General features: G+C 51.3%; 10 protein-coding genes across 10 annotated transcripts; 7 read left to right on the top strand and 3 right to left on the bottom strand.

Moving 5' to 3' along the window:
* Nucleotides 1-465: 465 nt before the first annotated feature.
* Nucleotides 466-2,005, bottom strand: PC9H_005478 (uncharacterized protein; the record flags this gene model as incomplete). The annotated part of the gene is made up of 2 exons (XM_036775047.1): nucleotides 466-912; nucleotides 968-2,005. The coding sequence occupies 2 exons, from the start codon at nucleotides 2,003-2,005 to the stop codon at nucleotides 466-468; spliced, it is 1,485 nt and encodes a 494-aa protein (XP_036633549.1).
* A 757-nt stretch (nucleotides 2,006-2,762) lies between these two features.
* Nucleotides 2,763-4,206, top strand: PC9H_005477 (uncharacterized protein; the record flags this gene model as incomplete). The annotated part of the gene is made up of 3 exons (XM_036775046.1): nucleotides 2,763-3,238; nucleotides 3,304-3,483; nucleotides 3,534-4,206. 3 exons carry the CDS (start codon nucleotides 2,763-2,765, stop codon nucleotides 4,204-4,206), a joined length of 1,329 nt encoding a protein of 442 aa, XP_036633548.1.
* A 553-nt stretch (nucleotides 4,207-4,759) lies between these two features.
* PC9H_005476 (uncharacterized protein) lies at nucleotides 4,760-5,669 on the top strand (the record flags this gene model as incomplete). The annotated part of the gene is made up of 5 exons (XM_036775045.1): nucleotides 4,760-4,799; nucleotides 4,859-5,006; nucleotides 5,066-5,133; nucleotides 5,189-5,338; nucleotides 5,401-5,669. The coding sequence occupies 5 exons, from the start codon at nucleotides 4,760-4,762 to the stop codon at nucleotides 5,667-5,669; spliced, it is 675 nt and encodes a 224-aa protein (XP_036633547.1).
* Nucleotides 5,670-6,750: 1,081 nt separating this feature from the next.
* On the top strand, nucleotides 6,751-7,970 carry PC9H_005475 (uncharacterized protein; the record flags this gene model as incomplete). The annotated part of the gene is made up of 5 exons (XM_036775044.1): nucleotides 6,751-6,854; nucleotides 6,922-6,977; nucleotides 7,034-7,554; nucleotides 7,620-7,843; nucleotides 7,904-7,970. 5 exons carry the CDS (start codon nucleotides 6,751-6,753, stop codon nucleotides 7,968-7,970), a joined length of 972 nt encoding a protein of 323 aa, XP_036633546.1.
* Nucleotides 7,971-8,720: 750 nt separating this feature from the next.
* On the top strand, nucleotides 8,721-9,855 carry PC9H_005474 (uncharacterized protein; the record flags this gene model as incomplete). The annotated part of the gene is made up of 6 exons (XM_036775043.1): nucleotides 8,721-8,772; nucleotides 8,835-8,962; nucleotides 9,015-9,111; nucleotides 9,192-9,287; nucleotides 9,347-9,415; nucleotides 9,476-9,855. The coding sequence occupies 6 exons, from the start codon at nucleotides 8,721-8,723 to the stop codon at nucleotides 9,853-9,855; spliced, it is 822 nt and encodes a 273-aa protein (XP_036633545.1).
* A 409-nt stretch (nucleotides 9,856-10,264) lies between these two features.
* On the top strand, nucleotides 10,265-12,220 carry ALE1 (lysophospholipid acyltransferase; the record flags this gene model as incomplete). Its single annotated transcript, XM_036775042.1, has 9 exons — nucleotides 10,265-10,324; nucleotides 10,376-10,596; nucleotides 10,659-10,685; nucleotides 10,738-10,864; nucleotides 10,923-10,993; nucleotides 11,049-11,306; nucleotides 11,371-11,440; nucleotides 11,488-11,736; nucleotides 11,792-12,220. 9 exons carry the CDS (start codon nucleotides 10,265-10,267, stop codon nucleotides 12,218-12,220), a joined length of 1,512 nt encoding a protein of 503 aa, XP_036633544.1.
* Nucleotides 12,221-12,531: 311 nt separating this feature from the next.
* On the bottom strand, nucleotides 12,532-13,312 carry PC9H_005472 (uncharacterized protein; the record flags this gene model as incomplete). The annotated part of the gene is made up of 5 exons (XM_036775041.1): nucleotides 12,532-12,579; nucleotides 12,629-13,006; nucleotides 13,067-13,111; nucleotides 13,161-13,247; nucleotides 13,310-13,312. The coding sequence occupies 5 exons, from the start codon at nucleotides 13,310-13,312 to the stop codon at nucleotides 12,532-12,534; spliced, it is 561 nt and encodes a 186-aa protein (XP_036633543.1).
* A 367-nt stretch (nucleotides 13,313-13,679) lies between these two features.
* On the top strand, nucleotides 13,680-14,708 carry PC9H_005471 (uncharacterized protein; the record flags this gene model as incomplete). The annotated part of the gene is made up of 5 exons (XM_036775040.1): nucleotides 13,680-13,682; nucleotides 13,744-13,962; nucleotides 14,021-14,146; nucleotides 14,200-14,283; nucleotides 14,334-14,708. 5 exons carry the CDS (start codon nucleotides 13,680-13,682, stop codon nucleotides 14,706-14,708), a joined length of 807 nt encoding a protein of 268 aa, XP_036633542.1.
* Nucleotides 14,709-16,887: 2,179 nt separating this feature from the next.
* On the bottom strand, nucleotides 16,888-18,428 carry CBH1_6 (Exoglucanase 1; the record flags this gene model as incomplete). The annotated part of the gene is made up of 4 exons (XM_036775039.1): nucleotides 16,888-17,649; nucleotides 17,704-17,775; nucleotides 17,828-18,172; nucleotides 18,231-18,428. The coding sequence occupies 4 exons, from the start codon at nucleotides 18,426-18,428 to the stop codon at nucleotides 16,888-16,890; spliced, it is 1,377 nt and encodes a 458-aa protein (XP_036633541.1).
* A 677-nt stretch (nucleotides 18,429-19,105) lies between these two features.
* On the top strand, nucleotides 19,106-21,268 carry PC9H_005469 (uncharacterized protein; the record flags this gene model as incomplete). The annotated part of the gene is made up of 8 exons (XM_036775038.1): nucleotides 19,106-19,124; nucleotides 19,177-19,287; nucleotides 19,337-19,419; nucleotides 19,477-19,831; nucleotides 19,881-20,122; nucleotides 20,170-20,440; nucleotides 20,500-20,618; nucleotides 20,681-21,268. The coding sequence occupies 8 exons, from the start codon at nucleotides 19,106-19,108 to the stop codon at nucleotides 21,266-21,268; spliced, it is 1,788 nt and encodes a 595-aa protein (XP_036633540.1).
* Between the last annotated feature and the right edge of the window lie 177 nt (nucleotides 21,269-21,445).

Below are 21,445 nucleotides of genomic sequence, written 5' to 3'. Positions count from 1 at the left end.
GGTGTCGGACCCTTGGGATAACGAATAGTATGTGTTCGACCGAGAATAGAAGATGCACTGTAAAGGAAGGATAAGGATATGATTCCGAAGGTTTGTGAATACACTCACGTATGCACCAGGTAATCGGGCCTGGAGGAAGTACGGCAACGCTTCGAAGCCATGGGAGTATGGCCAGTACTCCCAAGGCTGCTCTGCGAGACCGCACCTCTCCCTTTATGCAGCAAGACGGATTCTGGGGGTAGAAGAAATGTCGTCTTTGGACGGAAAGACGAACGGAGATGAAGAAGAGACGGGAAGAGATAGTGAGATGGCGAGGGAGAGATGTGTGAAATTATGGGGAGATGCTGAGGAGATCATGTCTGGAGATGTTCTGGGAGATATGGGCGTAATTACGGGAAGATGATGGGGAAATAGTTTGAGATGAAGTAATATTCGATAAGCGCAAGTTGGTGTCGATCATTGATTTCAACAAGTGTCCACGAGCATGTTGTGGTCGTGATATGGGTCCTCCCAGGAGGGCGCAAGGCTGAGTCCAGTGAACCGATACCGAAGCGACGGAGCGTAGCTGTTGCCTAGGAAGGGGCTCTCCACAGGGGGGTGGTGCCATGCATCCATATCAACGTCAACCTCCCTCAGCACAGGGTCCACGTCCATGGGGGAGTAGCTATCCATAGAGTCAGAGTCGCTGAAGTCGGAGTCATCGATATCCATAGAGTCGTCGCTGGAGTCAGAGTATTCGTCACATTCCGCTGCCAGTTCGCTGAAGGCAACGGCTAGTCCTGCGTCGCGCGTGTTATGATCGATGATGGGCGACGCCATTTTAACAAGGCGAGGCGAAGGTGGCAGAGAGTTGATGGACAAGAGCTCAAGACGATGGGTGATTACCAGCGATTCGTCATGTTCAACTTCGACCTATGAATCGAACGCATTAGAAAGGAAGAAGTATGCATAGGGTAAGATAGCTTACAATCATTGGAGAATAAGCATGTTGGGTAGAGTGAAATGGCGAAGGAAGAGCTTCCGGTAGACCAGAGGTAGAGAGGGCCAGTGGGCGGGATGTCTTATTCGACCAGCGGGCTAGACGATTTGAAGGTCGTTGATGAGGAGTAGATGATTGTCCCTCTTGCGAGGTCCGTCGTGGTTTATCAAGCGGCGCGAAGAGTGGGATGCTATACTCCGGGACTCGCGGACCAGCTAGTGTGGGAGGGGGAGGCGGTAGGTGAGGAGGAGTGTCCTTGGGAGCAGCCGGTACAGGGACCAGTTCCAGGCGTTCCAGCACAGGCGAACTGCTGATAGGTAAGGAAGAATCCTTCGAGGATTGTCGACGAACTTGAACATAGCCGCTCATCGCAGAACGGGTCCTGAAGGTAGACGAGGCAGCCTTGCAGCTGTGAAACCAACGTTTACCATAGTAGAAGGAGTTGTCCGAGGTGATGGGGGGGACTAGCGGTTGTCCATATCCGTGTCCATATCCCGGAGAGTCGCCGTTACTTTTGAAGGTCCCATTAGAGCTCCTCGCCGAAGAAGTACCGGCTCCAGTTGTAGGCGGGGCAGTGGTTGACCTCCCGCCTTTCGAAGAGTCATGCCGTTTGGACTTTCTGTGTCTACGGCGATGGGTGGGGATGGGCTCGGGAAGTGGGTCGTAATCAAGGTCTTCTTCCAAGTCGGGGATGGGGGTGCCAGGACTTTCCTCAAAGTCGTCCTCTAGAGTCTCGGGGTGCTGTTGCTGATGTCCCTGATGAGCCTTCGAATCGCCAGAAGTCGCGGTATTCAGATAGAACCAGAAAGGCCAGATGGATACCGCCAGAGCGAGCACGGCGTTGACAGTGCCGAAGGCGTTGATGAGAAGACCGAAGACCCAGACCAGGATATAAACGACGTAGCACGTTGACTTAGACATAAAGGCGAATGCTCCGTTGACCAGGAAGAAGGCGGGGAGGGCGAGGCGTAGACAGAGGATGAACAGAGAGACAAAGTACCAGCGGAAAGAGGTTGCAGATATCATAATAATAAGCGGTGGGCGGGTTGTGTTCAGCTGGTATTCGGTGTAGATGGTGAACGTTATGAAGAGAGAGAGCCTTGGTGGGGTTGAAGGATTTTATACCCGCTTGATCGGGTCGGGGTTCGCCGTCCAGAGTCCAATAGACGATCGGTGGACGCGTCGCGTCGCGGTCACGCGCTCCCTGGGTGTGGGTAGAGAGATTTATTTACCTCTCTGAAGTTAACCCACAGGTGAGTAGTGACACTCGGATGCAAATAGTAGAATTAGCTAGAGCCGACCACGCCATGGCAGAACGAGAATAAATAGCCGTCCGATTTTGAAGTTTTTCCGTCCAGGGTGCAATGGCGGGAACCTTATCGCTTAGTTTCTCCCTTATCATGTACGCGTACGCCTGAAGGTCAGGACTAGCCAGCCATACGATGATTGTTGGAAGTAGCAGTAGCGCGAACGGCCTCCGGGATCAGCCGGAATGATCCCCTGTGACCCCTATCACAGATTCGGACTTCGTCGTTTGCAGCATCAAACCAAAACCTTGGAGGCGCTGGTCTTGCCGACGCTGATATATCACAAAATCACCCTTCAACCGTTGAGATATCAAAGGGGCTGACATGATGCTTAATATTGGGTGGAAGCTGCTGGTAAGTGATGATCGTTGTCCTCTGATATCTTCCATCGCCTGATGCCTTGAAGCCTCTTCTAGTCGACCGATGAACCAGCCATTGTCTCCTAGAGCAGCGCCCCGGAGGCCATTCACCATATTATGCCCATCTTGCACCGTCAGCAAGGGGGCGAATCGTCCAGTCGCACAGCGAGCGCCTTTGTCACCTTGACGCTCCCAGCTATTCCGCAGTCAACCAGGCCAACGGAATCGAGCAACGTTGCCCAACTGTCGGCCAGTTTACGCCTCAGTTCCCATTCCATAGAGGAGCCTACGACCCAGCTCCCGCCATCTTCTTTCACCAGCGAAACTGTGCCAGTCTCTTCCGTCCGATTTCATTCATCTTCGACAGACATCGCCAGCTTCACCAAAACCTCTTTATTCGTATCATCAAGTAACCCTGAGAGACCAGAAGCAACCTCTTCACTGTCCCCAACTATCTCAGGTGGTTCTAGTCCTCATGCCGTAGGCGACGCAGCTGCACCTGCACCTCCGGGGCCGTCCATTGCGTCGGCCTTTCAAGGGGACAAGGGACCACCTAGTATGCCCAACACGGAGGAAATGTCGCCATCGAGCAGGTAAAGTCATCGATCCCTCGACCCTTTTCATAAAGTAACCTAGGTACATTCTCTTGAAATTCCAGCACCCAATTGTCTACTGCAAAGCCTCTCGCTCGTATTTTGAGTTCCTCCACTAGAACGGCAAGCGACACTGCTGGCACCATAACTAGCGCAACTCACACCTCCCAAATTCCCTCTACACTCGCTGCACCCTCGGCCACGAAGGACCCTATGAAGGGTCCTCCTTTCGTTGAAACTGCCCAGTAAGTTGCTTCGTTCCCTTCGCGAATATCCAGGTCCTGACTATTTCTAGATCGACTTCTTCGAAAAACACTCTTGTGGTGGTGTTTGCAGTTCTATTCAGCGTCGTCTGTTTCGCCGTTGCCGTATATTTCCTTTACAGACGCCTACGGCGCCGACGAGGCAGTAGCTATGTTCGCAACTATCGACCAGCCAGAGGCATTGAAGTGCGTATTGATGCAAGCATCCCCGAAGAGAAGGTGGATGTCGTCAGGCCAAGTGTCCGAGTCCAAGAGGACCCGTTTCTCTTGTCCCCGCATAATACCAGCAGTACAAATCTATCTATGGCATCCACTCTGCAGTCGCAGTCGCAGTCTACTGACCTCTACGAACCACGCGCCATTTCAACTGACGACGCGGTCCACATCCATCACGTTCATGGCGAATCTACCGACTCAACGAAAAGTTCAAGTCACGAATCAGCGATGTCCAGTCCCTACTCCGGGATGGCCTTATTCGCATCCCCTGCCACTACTTTCACATCCGTAAGCGCCGCGAGCCCACAGACTCGAAGGAACAGGTTCGCGCCCTCGTGGCATTACTCGCCTCGGGCCCCTCCCCGAAGTGCTTCTCGCACGTCAAACAAGCTACAGGACACGAGAGACGCCCTCCTCGGTGCTACATGGAAAGGGCATATGTTATCGTCCTTGCTGACAGGCGATGCGTCGCAAAGGCGGACAAGATGAATGGGAAGTCACGGTCCTGGACAGTGTGCCTGGTTGATTTATAAATATATCTTCAATATGCCCGCAAGACGATCAGATATCGTAACATTCGTGTTCGAGTCGTGCGGGCGTACCTCATGCAAGCGGGGATCTGTCGAGGCGGTGTTACGGGACGTTGCTTAGTTCGAATTCCGTCCTGTTTCCGTCGACCATTCCGGACCTTGCATCCATTGTATTGATAAGAACATCTTTTCTTCCTTCAGGACATGAATAACGTTACTTCATCAATGATATTAGGGATTTAAGCAGAGTCGCCCAAGCACGAGAGGACCAGATGTTGCCATGCACCTACCGTCGTACCACAGTCATCTCCATGGCTGTTGCCTTGAGTGCTCCGAATTAATCCTTTTGTTGCAGCACCGCATTGATCTGATCCAGGTCAGGACCCTACATGGCATCTGAATCACCTCTTGGCCCTGCGCGCCTAATCTGCTCATCAGCGTCAGGGTGTTCACCATAAAATGAACAACGCCGAAAATTTGACCCATATCGTCCTTCTCCCGCACCAACAGCCATGTCGAACGTACTACCGCTTGTCCGCCTGGTCAGCTTCGGTGGGCCCTTTTTGTATTTTTCATCCCCCCAGTACTCATACACGAAATCTCCTTGGCAGGCGTGGTTATTGTGTTCTCTATCATCGTGCTGGGGTTATGCGCGCACATAACCAACTTGACGACGAACTCGTTCATTCCTTTCTACTTCACGTTCGCGGCCATGGGCATCGCGACGGTCATCCTGACCTGGGCTGGTTTGGGCACGCTGTAAGTGCTCAGCACATACTTTGCAATGTTGCAACCAACACCCTTGGGACTACCTCCAGCTTAATCGTCGACCGTCTTCGCAAAGGCGCGATTGCCTCGTGGATCGTCACAGAACTCAGTGTCATGGGTAAGCCCTCACCCTGGTTTCATCCATCGACCTATTAGCTGACGGATAAACTTAGGCTTCCTCTGGATCTTCTGGTTAACAACCGGCGCACTTGTCTCCGAAGAAAACGCCTTCAGATTCTCCCCGGGATGCTCCAACACCCGTGGAACGGTCTGCGGTGAATTTGCCGCCACCGTCGCCTTTTCATGGCTCAACTGGTTGATCAGTGCGTGCTCCATAATTAAGTGTTCCCCATGCGGATCGCCTAATTATTTCTGTGATTTGCAGTCTTCGGTTATGGAGGCACGCTTTTGGTGTTCTCGATCATTGCTGCTACGAGGGGAAATTCGGTGTGGTTCAAATCCGTTAGCGAGGCCGATTTCTTGGCTCCCGCAGTACAGAAAGCCGCTCCCCCCACCGTGTACCAGCCGCAGCCGGTCCAACCCCAAATGCAACAACAACCCATCCAAGGACAATACCCTCCCGCTGGCTACCAACAACCACAGCAGCAACCTGCATTTGTCCCCTCCCCCACCCCCCAATCACCACAAGTCTAATTCACACCGTCAATTCCGAAATGATCGGATGTCAGTGAATTGTCGACAATGGAGCAGTTGGCGTGAAACGCCTCACGAACTCTTTTCACTTTTGTTCCCCTCGATTCTTGACGTCCTAATGCCATGCCACCCTCAGTATGTACACCCCTCTTCAACGTACTTTGAAAGCCTTAAAACTTCGTACTATATTTCTATACCCAGTGTTGTGTCAGACGAATATCATTGAAACAATTCGATCGTATCCAAGCAGTAGCTCATCCCTCCGGCATAGACTTTTCTTCTCGTAAGTGGGACGATGGAGACCAGCTGGATAACGTTATCTCACCGTACCTGCGTCCATAACTCTTTGGACAATAGACGTAACGTATCCTCTGAGGTACATGAACCTTTGGTAGCCCTTTGTCCGCCGAAAAACTCTGTCAAACCAAACAGGCGCGATAGACAAACAAACTTGCAATTCTGGATATCCAAAGCAGCCCAATTGATTAGCAAGACGGGCAGGGTTGGGCTGAATCCCGAGTGTGAACGAAACCTTGTTCTTTTGAATCTGCGTAACAACACCGCACATTTACCCACCAAATATCGAACCCCTGGCTGTCAGTTTATCTCTCCATACCATTTAGTGCAGTTCATTCGACAGCTTGAATTCCTGAAGTAGGTATATACCAATTCATTTCATGAATATCTCGTAACATCTTGAAACGATTTTCAACAAACGTCGAATCAGTTGATGGAGTGTTGATGGCCTTCAATCGTTCTCAGCAACGTCACTTGAGATGGTTGGTTACCCACTGCCATACATGTCACCGAGCCGTGCAATTCCTAAGGACGTTCTCCCCTCTGGGAGCCCCTGGATGCAGAGGAGGTACATAAACCCCATACTCGACATGGAGCCCACTGGAAGGTCCCTTTGGTACTGAATCTCTGCTCGGCAGGCGTAAGCGCAAGCCCCGAGGCCTGAAAGCTTATCTAGTGCTAGTGAACCGTTCACGTTTTCACACCCAAGCCTCATTATAACCGTGGAATTCGGGCATCCCGAACTTGTCAGTGCCTTCATCGTTACCGAAATCAGACCTATTGAATGGCGTTCAAGGATATGTGGAGACTACCTGACGGCTCAGTCCACTGCCTCCACCACCAGCCCGCCGTCAGGCTTTTTTCCAAAACGGAGGCCAGTATGGGAAGGTAAGCGTTGTGGCGAATACCAACGATCGGAGACCAATTTTGGTCTCAACTCAACGATCTAATATAGGGTCTTCTACAAGTGCAGTAAACCGCGGGGCGATGTCAGGAATTGTGGTGGATTCGGTGCGTTGTAGATTCCTGATTGTGGTAGACTTACATGAGACGATCGCTCCGGATAGTTTGGGAGGACGATGTGCAGTTCTTACAATTATGGACTGGGGATTCATCTACCGGCGCGCATTCTCCAGACGATAGCACATCACCAGGATCCACTGTGACTTTGGCCTCTCAACCCTCAACCCCCAACAGGCTGCCCCGGACCACGGAGGTCCAACGCGATACTCAAGTCGCCGAGGGGTCCACCTCGAAAGCGAAACCAACTATCATCGACCTCCTCCTTACGCCCCCTCCAAGCAACCTGAAAGGCAAGGGGAAGGGGAAACGCAAGTTCGATGAATCTGAAGATGCGCCAGGTGAAGGTAGTCCGACTCCGGCCAAAAGAACTCGGGGCGATCACGACAATGAATTGGAACAAGCTGAAAGTGCTCTTAGTCCCTTGGCTCTGAATGTTCCTCCAACTCCACGAGAAGGCGGGGACGTCAGGATGCGACCGTCTGCACCAGAAGACCATCGCATGGGAACTCAAGAGGGTGCCGGAAGTAACAATACAAATACAGGCGTTCCCATTGCTGATCCTGAGGTTCGTCCACCAAGTCACTTGACATCACTCGTATGAGTTACTTATGCCACCGTGATTATCACTAGGACAATCCATTTTTCGTCCCTCCGACTAGGGCCGCCTCCTTATTGCCCCAAGAGCAGTTCGGATTCCTAGACGAGAAATCCACCGAGATCTCCGCCGCATCACAAGCCCTCACCGTACAACTCTCCTCACTGACGGGCAAACTCAAACGTGAGGTCGCCCTAGTACGGGGAATTAGTGCTGCGAAGGATCAACAGATTGCGGAATTAGAGCAGGAGAATGAACGGTGAGTTCTTGATTTCCCCGCTTCGAGTTTATTGACTGAACTGACATCGTGATACCCTAGTTTATCGCTCAAAGTACAATGCCTTACTTCAGAACTCACTCTCCTCAAGGCTCAGTTACTCGACTAATAGCCCGTCCGACATACCCTTCCCCCGACATACCCATGGTCGGCATGAATTCGAAATTACATCGCGCTGGTAGCTGCTCCCGCAGCTATCGTTAGTCGCTTCAATTGCTTTGACTAGTTGAATGTACTACGTCGGACAATGTACAAGTAGACGACCGACCAACAACCGACTGTATTTTATATCTAATAGAGTACCTATACAAGATGTTTTGGTACCTATCTGTTTGAAGGTGTTCTCTCTAGCCATATGTTGAACTACCTCAAGTGGCCGGACCTCTGTGCTTTATTGTATTGATTGAATCAAAACGATTAAATATTCGGCGACTCACCTAACGCGCAATTGAACTTTGCTTATGCATTTTCTCCGTAGCGGGCGGGACTCAGAGTCATCTGATTCACCTGAATGATACATACCCGCGAGTTATCATCTGGACTTGAGCTTGAAACCTGGAGTCTTGATCCTCACAGATCATGCGCCATCGAGGCTATGCACCCTTGTACCATCGTACCAGCTGCATGTCGGAGCCTCGCGTTGGAGGCAGTTCAATGAATGATGCAAGTGACAGTCTCCTGATGCGTCCCTGAACGAGACCCTGTAGGATGATAGTATCGTGTTCTTGGCGCTGTTGTCTCGAATACAAAATGCCGAATAAATTGAAAGTGCAGCTGTACCCCGCCGCGTGCGCTCGCTTCCCCAAAACCTTCACCTTCGCGACTTCGGGCGTACGACCACCTCCGAAAGCGCGACGAAATGGCCTTCTCACTGGGTAAAATCGTGTTCATTCTGCGCTATATGATCTTTGGTCCGCCCCCTTCCATTATCTCACAAAAGTAATGAATTAACGACCAGATTTCATTTGTATAGCGATCCTGATCGTAACATCCCTAATCGCGTTCGCCGTGAGCGCGCACTTCCTCAACCTCACCAGGACCAACTTCGGAGGATATTTCTATTTTTCGCCCCTCGTAATTGCAGTTGGAGCCTTTTCGTTTGTGTCGTTGATTGCATGGTGAGTGGCCGAAAACTTCCTGAGCTTTCGAGCAGGTCATAGAAGGTGGCAAACCTGCTAGTTTCTTGTTGGACTTGATCACGAGGAGTAAAATCTTTACCTCGAAGATTGCGTTCGAAGTCGGATTTCTGGGTACGCCACCTTCACTCCTTAAGTTTCCTTCAATAGGCTCTGTCAATAATAACTCTGGCACAATGTTACCTGTATCATAGGCTTTCTGTTTTGCGCGTGGATGGGCGCAGCTGGATATTCTGCATGGACGAATGAACAGGCGTTCGGCAGCAGCAACGAGTGCAATTTCCGAGACGGTACGCGTCAATACTCTTTCTCCTTACTTGATACTGTCCTTTAGCTCATGATATGGCAGACGTGTTGCGATCGATGTGTTTCGAATTGCCAGTGGTCGTCGCATTCTCTTTCGTCTCCGCTTTCGTCTGTATGTCCCTCTCCTCCTCGTACCTCATGACACGCGTTGATTTATGTTTGACGGCGGCAGGCCTCTTTTACTGTGGTTTGCTCGTCCTCTTCGGCGTGCTTCGTCGTCAGCACAACATCTTTGGCAAGTCGGTGCGCGAAGCTTCTTTGATCGACACGACTCCAGCCAGCGCTACCTATACGGCGAAGCAAGACCACTACAATGGGGCGCAACCGGTGGCGTACGGCCAACAATCTCCAGTGATGCAAGGGTATTACACTCACGCCATACCCCCCATGCAATATCCTGGGGGTATACAAGCTGCTCCTAGTCCGTATCAGACTTCGACACCCAGCAGTGGCCCGATGTCGATGTATCCCCAGCCACAAGGACCACAGCAACCATCTCCTGCTGTGGGGTACCCCGCCCAGGCTCAGCAACCATATTATCCTTCCCAGTAAATTCTCATTCTTGAATTACTCCAAGTTACTGAACTTCGTGATGACATCTATACATCCTTCCTACATATGTTACCCTAGTCTACGATTCGATGAACGGACATTATCATGAGTTGTGTACTTATCACCAATGGCCACGTTGAAGTAAATTACTGCAAAGATATTCTGCTTCCATATCCTGGTGAAAGTGTCGCTAATGGTTATCGATCATCCTTCGCTGCCAAATGAACGCGCTAGGAAGGCTCAGAGACATATCCTCGTTGGTCTCTGTCACAATTAAAGTTAAAGTATCTACAATATTAAACGAATGAACGACCAGGCCAAATCCGTTGGGGCAAGCTCAGCCGTGCGAAAATCCAAACGTACATATATTTTTGGCTGCTTGTCGCGCCTTTGCTTCTCTTCGTTCATAATGGACGCACTGTTTGTGCCTCTGGCCTCGCTGGTGGGCGCGTCGGTCGATCAGGTTAAAGTGAGTGTACATCGACATCACCACATACACCACTGGCTGACATTCGAAAAGCTTATTTTATGTCTATTAAGTGCCTACCCATTGGGTAGCGTATTCATTCGCATTCGTTCAAAACCGGCGAAACATGCCTTCAACATTGCCATCACACTGTTCTACTTGTTCCCAGTCCTTCATTTGTACTGGGGCTTTGTCCAGTTGCTGGGGGACATCCTGGCGACGTATTTCGTGGCGCGCAATGTTCGAGGACCTATGATGCCGTGGATTGTTTTTACGTGCGTGTTCCTCGGTGGAAATTCCCCGTCAACGCGTAGCTAATGGCTGAAAATGTGTGCAGTCTCGTAATGGGACATCTCTTGATTAAGTACGTGGAGTCATTGCTTTCCTAGGTCGACGGGCTCACGGCTTTCGTGAAGCCACATTATCCGCGCAATGAATGGCATGAGCTACGAGACAGTCGAAATCAGTGGTGCCCAGATGGTCCTAACCATGAAACTTACGACGTTTGCGTGGAATGTTTGGGATGGTAATCGACCGACAGAGGTACGTTCGTCTTCGATTTGTAGCGGGATTGGCTGAGAAGGCATCTGTGCATCCCCAGGATCTGGACAAATGGCAATTAGCTAACCGTGTCTCCAAATTCCCCAATCTCCTCGAGTTCTTTGGTTATGCGTGAGTTCGATACCCTTTCAATCCACAAATCCTTATATTAAGCCGACTGTGCTAGTTTCTACTTCCCCGGTTTCCTTGTCGGACCGTACTTAGTCTTCACTGACTACATGGCATTGATTGACGAGTCCCTCTTCAAAGACGCTCAGGGCAAGACCAAGCCTGGTCTTCCGGTCCCAGAAGGGCGCAAGCGCGTCGCCTATCGCAAGATGGTGACAGGCCTAGCATTCTTAGGACTTTTCGTCTTCTTCAGCGGGAAATACAACTTCGCTATCTCACTCGAACCATGGTTTGTTGAGCAAAGTCTTCCTTACCGGTACGTCCCTTCCAATCATGTGTTTCCCCGAAACTATGTTCCAAGCACGTATCAATGCTCCCAGAATCGCTTTCTACCAAATCTGCGGCTTCTTTGAAAGATCAAAGTACTACGCTCTATGGATTCTTACCGAGGTAAGTTTATATTTATCTTCCTTTCCAGCCCCACTAACAATCTACAGGGTGCCAGCATTCTTACTGGTCTAGGCTTCAGTGGCTTCAGCGCGTCAGGAAGCTCGCTATGGGAGGGTGCTGCGAATGTCGACGTGCTCTCCATTGAGTTCGCCCCCAGTATCAAGGTCCTTCTGGATTCGTGGAACATGAAGACGAACGTTTGGCTTCGTGAATGCCTGTACAAGCGCGTTACGCCCAAGGGCAAGAAAGCGGGATTCCGTAGCAGTATGCTCACCTTCCTCACCAGCGCTGTTTGGGTATGTCTTTATTCCATCTCGTACTCTCCTGAAACTAACGCGATGGTCCTCCTAGCACGGTGTTTCAGGCGGTTATTATTTGGCCTTCGTTTACGCTGGTTTCGTTACTACTGCATCCCGGCTCGCGCGCTCAAACATCAGAACGCTCCTTCTTTCGCCTGAAGGCCAGCCACCTACTCTTGCCAAGCGTTTGTACGATCTCGGAGGCATCTTCCTGTCCATGCTCATCATCAACTACGCCGCAACACCCTTCATGTTGCTCGATGTCAGGAAGTCTCTCGCTGCTTGGAGCAACTTGGGTTGGTATGGCCATGTCATTGTCGGAGGCGCCTTGCTGTTCTTTTACGGTGGTGGAACACACTTCCTCAGACGCTTCCAACCACCGAAGCCCAAGGCGAAGCCAAGCAGCTCAGGAACGGCCACTCCGTTGGAGAACTTCACGACACCACCCAGCTTCGACAAGCTCATCCCTCCCCAAAATTAGATTATGCCTCCGCTTTGCAAGTACTTATATATCGTAGCATTTATCAATCACCTGCTGTGCTGAGAGGAGGGAAGGATTTAATATCATTTAACCTTATACACGATAGTCTTCCTGAATGGGCTCAAAACCATGCCACCCAATCCCAGCAATAGCTCAGTCTGCAGCAAGTTGCTTGTTTGAATGATAGATGCATTGGTCGGGAGCATAGCGTAATATATGTAACAGCATGGAGTGTACCCATATCGCATACATAGAATTGCCTGCGCAGTCTCGTCCCGCGCCGACAACACTGCAATATTTTCGTCCATCGATTAGACCTTGAAACCACGGGACTTTCGGCGACCACGACCTTGCTCGAACTGCAGACAGTTGAGGAGCCGCCACCAGCCTAATAAGCATGATGCTCACCTTGCGACCCTTGGAGATGGTGTATGGCTTGACAGCCTTGTGTGGGCCCATACCGAAATGCTTGACGGCCTCACGGGTGTTCCTCTTGCCACGGAGCAAGACGGTGTTGGCGCCAGTTGGGGCGCGGGTGGCCAACTGGTCGAGGGTGATTGCCTCACCGCCGGCGTTCAGGATGCGCTCCTTGGCAGCACGCGTGAATCGGAGGGCGGCAATTGTGAGCTTGGGAACCTCCAACAAGCGGATGTCATCAGTCACAGTCCCGACGGTGACAATGATCTTCGAGTCGCGATCGGGTGTGCTTGACGTCTCTTTTACGATGCGGGAAAGGGAAATGGGAGGTCGGTTGATTTTTGAGAGGAAGAGTCGGTGGAGGATGACCTAATTTAGCGATACAAGTTTAGCTACTAGAAAACTTGGATTTATGGCAAGGTTGTAGACCTTGTTGAATGATGAATCCGTGCGGCGGGCCAAGAAGCGGTACAGCTACTGCAGGTTAAGCAAACCGCAATCTGCAAGAGTACTGAGGACATACCTTGACGAGGAGGAGGAGATACGGATCCTCGCTCTTGGGGGCGGTACGGTTCCCCTTCTTGACGTGGTGGCGGGCGATGTCGATACCCTAGAGAACATGTCCTGATGAGTACAACGTTGTCTTGCCACCGCCAGCGACGACGAGCTCACCATCTTCTTGGTGTTGCCGATAAATGTATTTGGACCTGTTGATACGGACGACGGAGGCTTGGACAACCTGTACAGTAGATGATTTAAGGTTCAGTCTCCGATTGATCACCCGCTCTCCTCCCTATTGATTCCCTATTATCGACGCCCTTGTCCTCCCCATTTTTTGCTGGACGCTAGGCTATTGCATATCAGATATTGAGGAATCGGAAACATACACTCAGTCGAGATCTACAGAGCAGAATGTGTCCTCCAATGCAGTCTAGTATCCATAGAATTCAAGATTCCAAGTCCGGCTAGCGCTAGGATCGCGGGACTTTGATAAGAACAGATGGGCCAAACACAGCACAACACTTCCTTGACCTGAACCACCATGGTGCGTGTCCCTACCCTGTTGGAACGATTTTCTTTTTTTCCTAAGTTGTTTCCCGTTCTAGTACGGCGACCCAACTCCTCCTGTAGATCCATACGCCGATGCTTACAATGCGCCTCCATCGGCGGCACCAGCAGCATCAGAGCCTAGGGAAAACGGTACCGCGACGCGTGGTCGTTCTCGGTCGCGCAGCCCGGCACGCAGTGGGGGATACCGAAGCCCGTATCGTCGTCGGTCGCCTCCCCCACCGGCGGCAACAAAACGTCCTTCGCAGGCTCCTGTTGTACGTGGGCCTTGGCCCCATATCTTTCTTTTCTCCATGATGCTTACTGGACTAGCAGGCCCCAAATCCCTCCAGTGTTCTTGGAGTCTTTGGTCTTAGCATTCGTACCCAGGAGCGCGACCTGGATGAAGAGTTCAGCCGCTTTGGTCGTGTAGAAAAGGTCACCATCGTTTATGACCAAAGGGTGAGAACGTGTGCAGCTACTGAGCTTCGTATCTCTAATTTATTGATTGATAGTCCGATCGTTCAAGAGGCTTCGGCTTCATAAGAATGTCGACTGTCGACGAGGCCGCACGCTGCATCCAAGAGCTCAATGGCGTCGTGAGTGTCTAATTACCATACTGTGCATAACCGCTAATATAATAAGACAGGAGCTCAATGGGCGACGCATCCGTGTCGATTACTCTGTTACTGACAGACCCCACAACCCAACGCCTGGTCAATACATGGGGCACCGTCGTTCAGGCCGTGATTCGTATTATGGTGGCCGCGATTCTAGGGATTCCCGCGACTCTCATCGGGACCGCGATTCTCGTCGCGGCGGCGACCGTGACAAAGATCGTGACCCATACGGACGCGACAGCCGTGACTGGCGTGATCGTCGCAGCCCTCCTCCCTCCCGAAGTGGTCGCCACTCTCCCGATTACAGGAGAAGACGCAGTTACTCAAGAAGCCCAGCGAGGAGTCCCCCGCCCCGTTCCAGCGGATATGATGCCCCTGCCGGTGGCGACGCTGGACGCTACTAAAGTGGTTCGTTTACACAGGACTTTCATTGCCCTCCGGGCTCTCTACGCCTCCTTTGTCATGAGAAGTTGAAGCATGTCCAAGTCCGAAGAGCGTGGTTTCAAGTCCAAGTGCTCAAAAGATGTCCCCAAGTGATGAACGTTTTGCCTTCTTTCGAATCTTGGTCAAGTTAGGCTTCAATTTGTTTCTCTGTTGTCAAGTCCATGAAGATCTCCGGATTGGACCGTATACGATATAGCCACAAAACCAACCACAAGTTCCGTCCTTCCCCGCTGTTTTATAATCGTCGTTGTTCTCGCTGTCCATTCAAGTACTGTGATATTTGCAAGTACAAGAATCTTCAATACTTCCTATAGCGCTAGGCTGCTATTCAATGCTACAATGTGGTCCCTGCGTCAAGCATTTCTGAAGACCGACATTGCAAACTCTGCATGTCTTGAAGCTGGGCAAGTCGTTGGGCAAGTCAGCAAATCGTTACGAAATAAGGACTCCCGCGAAGGTCAATATCACTCGCGATGTGCAAGTGGTGAAACCGATCTTTCGGAGCTCTTGGTGTTCGTGATTGGGTGCGTGCTTCCTTATGACACTGACGCCTTTCTCCATTCTAGGTGGCGTGAACACTCTTTGGTCCAGTATCCAAGCCGCGATTTTCCCGTGCTGTATTCCACATCCATGTATTGTATGGCTACGTGCGTATCTGCATTCAATAAAACTCGTTGCTACGCATATCTTTTTATGAGTGTTTGCCAGTGAAAGATTTCCAGCCCCTATGACCTTGGCGTGGAGTACTTATGAGAAGCCATCGACTAATCCACGTAATGCAGTACTTCCATCTCAGACTTGACTTACGTGGTTGATGCTGAGAATTCATAGAGAATGAACTCTTTTTGATTCATAGTGAGCTTGTGCGCCATAGCTGCGTCGGCACTCACTCATTCTCTTACTGCAGACCTTTGGGTGGTGCACGATATACTGCGAAGAGTCAGAAGATCTACTAGGTGACGATGCTCACCCAGTGGCACCGCTTCTCCCGTTCCACTGTACTCGATCCAGGGATCCCATCACTATGATGGGCTGCTTCCTAGCCCTAGGTTCGACTTGGCCTGAGACTGCTCCCCCGACCGGCGCAGCCGCTTGCGCCCCTGTGGTTGGACTACACTACTCCTGACGTGCGCCCCATGCTTCTGCTTTTTGCTACCGAAAATGACCTCAGTTGTAGCTAGACCCCATTCCCACCGTTGGCCCTACAGGACGATAGATCTCCTACTTGGGCATGTGTAGGCTTCTCAAGAATAGCCGAAGAATGGTCCAGGAAGGCGTCAAGAAATACAACAACCCCGTCTTCGGGTTTCCTTTCATGCATAAATGGATAGTCGTCACTGGCGGTCCGAAGCTGATAAACGATGTTCGACAAGCTCGAGACGAGTTGACCTTCTACAAAGCGGTAGATGAGGTGTATTCCATGTCTCCCGGCGAGTAGCGCAATCTTTGCCGCCGAAGTGACATGTCTACGCAGAACATGCAGACTTGGGGTAGAGGTCATGATCGGCGAAGAGGGATGGTCCAAGGCAGCTATGGGCGAGATGCTGAGGGTTGATAGCTTCGTCCGCGAGACTGTTCTGTATTCGCGATCAGTGCATGTGCGCATTTGTCTCCTTCATTCACCTCCGTCCGTATTTTTAGCGGCTATGTCGCGTATCGTTCCTGGCAACCCGTCTGGATCACGTTTTCCACACATCCCAAAAGGAACGTTCCTATCGTGTGCTGGGTGGGCGTTGCACCACGATGCCAGCGGCTACCCAAATACAATGGGCTTTGATGGCTTTCGCTTCTCGAACATGCAGGAGGACGAGCCTACGTAGCTACGAAGCACCACCACGGAAAAAGTATATTGCCATGGAAGGCACGTGTGTCCCGGAAGGTCAGTCTATGCTAGCCCATATTGTGTTGACATACGATGTCAAGCTCGAGGATGATGCATATCCCCCAAGCCGTTGGAGCGGGACATTAGCTATTCATTATAAGGGTGCCGGCATGATCAGGAAGAGGGTTGGGCATGAAATACGTAGCACATATACCGTTATTCGAGGCTACTAGTACCGGACTAGAGTAGTACATTAAACCATTTAACCAACCCAAAGGCTTTGGAGATGCCGATTAAAGCCGCTGTTGTTTCACCACCTAGTTGCTGTATGTCGAACCGATGTCACCGTACTTGATGTTAGAGAAGATGACTTGCGCATTCGGGCTCTGCGACTCCACATCCTTGGGCTCCCCGGACGTAGTCGCGCACGTTCCGCGGGCGACACCTGGAGCGGACGCAGATTTGTCGAGAGGGTAGTTACTGTCGAGCCACAGCATCTTCGCCTCGTGATCGTCCCAGATACTCAAAACCAACACCATGCCCTTGTCAAACGCATTCCCCATCGCCCTGAGCCCGCCCTTGCTCGCGAACGAGTTCGTATCCCCAAACACAGTCTTCTGCGTCGAGCAGAACGACTCGGTGATCGAGTCCAGCGTCGACGCCATGCCTGGGATGTTCACCTTCGAATTCTGGATCACCCGCCCATTCTGCACGTATAGTCGCCGGATCTCGGAGAGCGTCCCCGAGGTCGTGTTGTCGCTCGTGAGGAACTGCGTGACGACGGTGAACTTGGAGTTGGTGTTCACGGTCTTGCCCGGGCCAAGGAAGTTCTTGTCGCCCATGCGGAAAGAGTTGAAGTCGCAGCCGTCCTTGTCGCAGACGCCGCCGTAGCGGTTGTCGCCGTCGCCGCAGTCATTGCCCTGGCAGCGCGTGGGCGTGGTGACGGTGCACGGGTGAGGCGTGTACGCGCTTGCCATAGAGTTTGCCTCCCAGATATCCATTTCTGCGCAGCAGGAGCCGTATTGCCCCTTGCCTGCATTCGAATCGTTTGGGGATGGTTGCCACCCTTGTACGTTGGCCTATAGAGTGCATCAGTACCAAATAGTGAGTAGCATCAATCAACCTAAGCCCACCTCGCCGTTAATGAATTTGATATCATGAGGGCACTGAGAGTCGCAGTATCCGGTACCGTACTTCGCGCCAGCCTGAAGTGGTTGTATTAGGAATGATATACAGAAGCTGGCGCGATATTCAAACCTTGTTGTTGGGGAACCTTCCCGTGCCACCATCGGCGTCCATCTGGGAGAAGTAGAGTGCACCATTGAGGCCACAAGGCAGCTGGGAGACATCGACATCGAAGGTGAACTCCTTGTTCTTTAAGTTGAACATCTGGTAGTGGCTGTCGTCGGCGAGGAGGTACACGCGCGAGCCAATATTGGTCGAGTACGGTCCGTGGGTGACGAACTTGAGCGTCAGCGCATTGCCTGAGCTAGTGATACCGTATGTCCCGGAGTAATCTGCACCGTCGAGCGCGCAGTTCCTCGAGCAGGTCGCGGCGTCCGGGCACAAAGACGTGTCCCAAGTGTTTCCAGTGTAGCAATTCTACAAAATTGACAGAGAGTGAGCGATGTGGTTGTGTACATTGAAACAGACGACCTACGTTGCTGCCGCTGGTCGAGTGCAGCCAACGCCAATTGCCATCAAGCACAACAGACCGCTGCTGCGTCGTGCAGCTGCCGCCGCGCGTGCATTGCTGGACAGTGAGTTGCGGGTGGGTTTCCGCCGTCAACGTGCCCACTTGCTGCGCAAGCACAACAGACAGAAAACTGAATGAAACAAGGGCGATGTAGGGGAACATTGCTGCTAGTGTTGATGTTGATTTCAAAGTTCATTCGGTATTTTATACACCGTGAGGCGGGAAATGCTTGGAGGTTTGCAAGTAGCCAAGCTTGTTCTCCAACCTAGAAAGTCTGAACCGCTACCGAGATGGGCCCGTGGGATGTCATACATCCATTCATTCGGACGACAAGTGGAAAATATGAGGAAGAATTTCAAGTTTCAATTAGACACCTGATATAGACAGTGACTACCTTGAATACCATAGCCGCAGCGGTCACAGAGCGGTACCATGGTAAGACCACATCCACGCGCTGCGGTCATATGGTTCCGATTTCATGGGAACACGAGATGTTCTGAATCAATGAGAAGAAGTCGTCAGTTTAAGGCCAGTAGGAAGGACTGTAATGACTTCGATTTTGATGTTCAACCATTCTTGGTTAATTCAGCCTTGCCGCCAGGACCGAGAAGACACCGATCGACATATGTGTTAACGGCCCAGCGGGCCCCACAGGTACATTGAATACCTTGCATAGAAAACAATATCAACCAGCGGTTGAAACTACGGCGGATTAGGGCCCGGGTGTGGCGGGGCAAAGTTCAACGTTAGCATATTGGCCAAATATGGCAAGTGATCGACTCTTTAGCGCCCATAAGTTTTGACCACACTCAGACATAGGATCTTTCGCTGCACCCACTATGCCGAGAATACGGAAAAGTATGGATTATTCGATGTCCTAGACGGGTTGTATCTGAGCTCTTCCCTGCAGAAACCTCAAACCGAAGCACAACCAATGATCGAAAGAAAATTACGCAGAAGGTGAGGGAGACCAAGAAAAAGAAAGCAAAAGCTGCGAAGAAGAATCCACAATGGAAATCAAGTTCGTACCTTGTCCTATGGGCAATTCACCAACTCAACTCAACGTTCAGAACATAAGAAGGATCCTGGAATACCGAACAACTTCCCTTACAAGGACCAGATTTTGGCTGAAGTCGCGGAACAACGGCGCCAGGTATTTTGATCCTATGATAGGTTGCCCTTTCTTTTTATTGATGGCCTTGTCACTCAGGCAGAAGAGGAGAAACAAAAGCGCAAGGAAGAGAAGCGCGCTGCCAAAACAGTCGAGGAGGCCGACGGTGATGCGGAGGATGGGATTGCAAGTCTCGCTGCTAGGCATCTGTTCAAGGCCACAGCGGCAAAAAAGCGACCAGAACCGGAGTTGGTGGAGGAGGAGAGTGATGAGGACGAATCCCCCTTGCTTGCCAGCCCAGATCTGCCTGACCTAAAGTCTGCTTTGGAGTGCGCCGATGTTGTGGTGAGCCTGTTGGATGCTCGGGATCCCCTTGCCTATCGTAGCAGCTTCCTAGAAAGCTGGGTAAGCGATAAACCAGAGAAGCGACTTCTGTTTATTCTTAACAAAATTGGTACGCACCTCGGTCTTCATTGCTCGTCCGACGCTAACTCGCGCCACAGACGTTTGTCCTCGTGAAGCGATATCTGCGTGGCTGAACGCCCTCCGTGCCGAGAATCATACACTACCTTTTCGCTCAGCATCGGCATTCCTTCCAAGCGAACCAAGCTTGGACCCCAAAACGAAAGGCAAAGCTGTCCCTAAACAGACAGTAGATGCTATAGGCCGCGATGCAGTTCTATCTTGTCTCCAGCAGTGGGGGAGGGAAGGACATATTACCGTTGCTGTCGTTGGTCCCACAAATGTGAGCACGTTACAATTGCTACGAGTTTCCCCTCTAACCCGGCGCAGAGCGGGAAAAGTTCCTTCATCAACTCTCTACTCGGAAAATCAACTTTCCCGACTTGCACCTCTCCATTATTATCGGACGCGCGCCCTTCAACAACAACACAAGCACTTGAGGCTACGCTGGAAGTCGGCTCAACGTCCATTCGCATTATTGACACTCCTGGATTCTTATGGAAGCAGGACGAGTCCAGCAAGAACGAGATAACAAGAGCTCGTGATATATTGCTACGAAGCAAAGGAAGAATTGACAGGCTAAAAGACCCAATACCAGTAGGTTCGTGTTCGTATTGCCTGAGAACCCATTGGATTGCTCGCTTAAACAATATCGATTAGTCTCCCAAATTGTTGAGCGGTCTACACCCGAGGATCTGATGTTGCTTTACAATCTCCCTGCCTTTTCAAGGGGCAACTCATCCTCGTTTCTATCAGGCCTCGCACGCGCTCAACAGCTGGTAATGAAGGTCAGCCAACCGCCTTTTGACACATTGCTTGCCCGCGCTGATCGACTGTATAGCATGGAAAACTGGATTTGACTGGAGCCAGCCGTATCGTTCTTCGGGATTGGAGTACAGGCAAATTCCCGCGGTACACGCTGCCCGACGCCGCCAAGGAGATATCGTCTCCTGCTTCTGAGTTGGCGGAACTCTACGCGAAGGAAGCGGATATACTCCAATTGCTGCCAACTCACAAGGAGATGAGGAAGGGAAGAGGGCTAGTCAAGATGAGTCCTGGTGAAGTTGACGCAAGAGAGGTTCAGATAGACATCTCGTGGTTGCAAGATGATCAAAGTGGATCGGAGCAAGATGAAGACGTAGATGAGGAGATGGCAGACGAGGACGCCGAAGCCATTGACGCCGATCCTCTGGACTCGGACTCGGACTCGGACTTGAACGAGGAGGAGGACGAGGATGAAATCCCCGCGCCAGCGCCTTCTTCGAAGCGTAAGCGCTCAGGTGCTTCATCCACACAGCCCAACAAACGGGTATCTTTCGCTGCTGGTACTGCAACTAAAGAACCCAAATCCTCACGTATCAAGACATCCAAACCAAAATCATCCCCGAAAGGATTTCCGAAGCGGCATAGCAAAGCTAAGAAAGTCTAGTCGCAGCCGCCGCAGTCGAACGAGAAGCATAGCGTCGCTGATCTAAGGTCTCAAGTGGGTTCTCATCAAATGTTCGGTCCCATTTCTGCAGCTCATCAGCTACACAAGTGGTATATAGCATGTTGTATTCAAGCCTAGTCTGGCTACCCCCACGTTGTCCAACATAGATCGAATTCG

This window comes from Pleurotus ostreatus (assembly GCF_014466165.1).
Source record: "Pleurotus ostreatus strain PC9 chromosome Unknown scaffold_3, whole genome shotgun sequence".
Taxonomy (NCBI): domain Eukaryota; kingdom Fungi; phylum Basidiomycota; class Agaricomycetes; order Agaricales; family Pleurotaceae; genus Pleurotus; species Pleurotus ostreatus.
The sequence above is the reverse complement of the archived record's forward strand: the minus strand, read 5'-3'. Positions and strand labels throughout refer to the sequence as shown.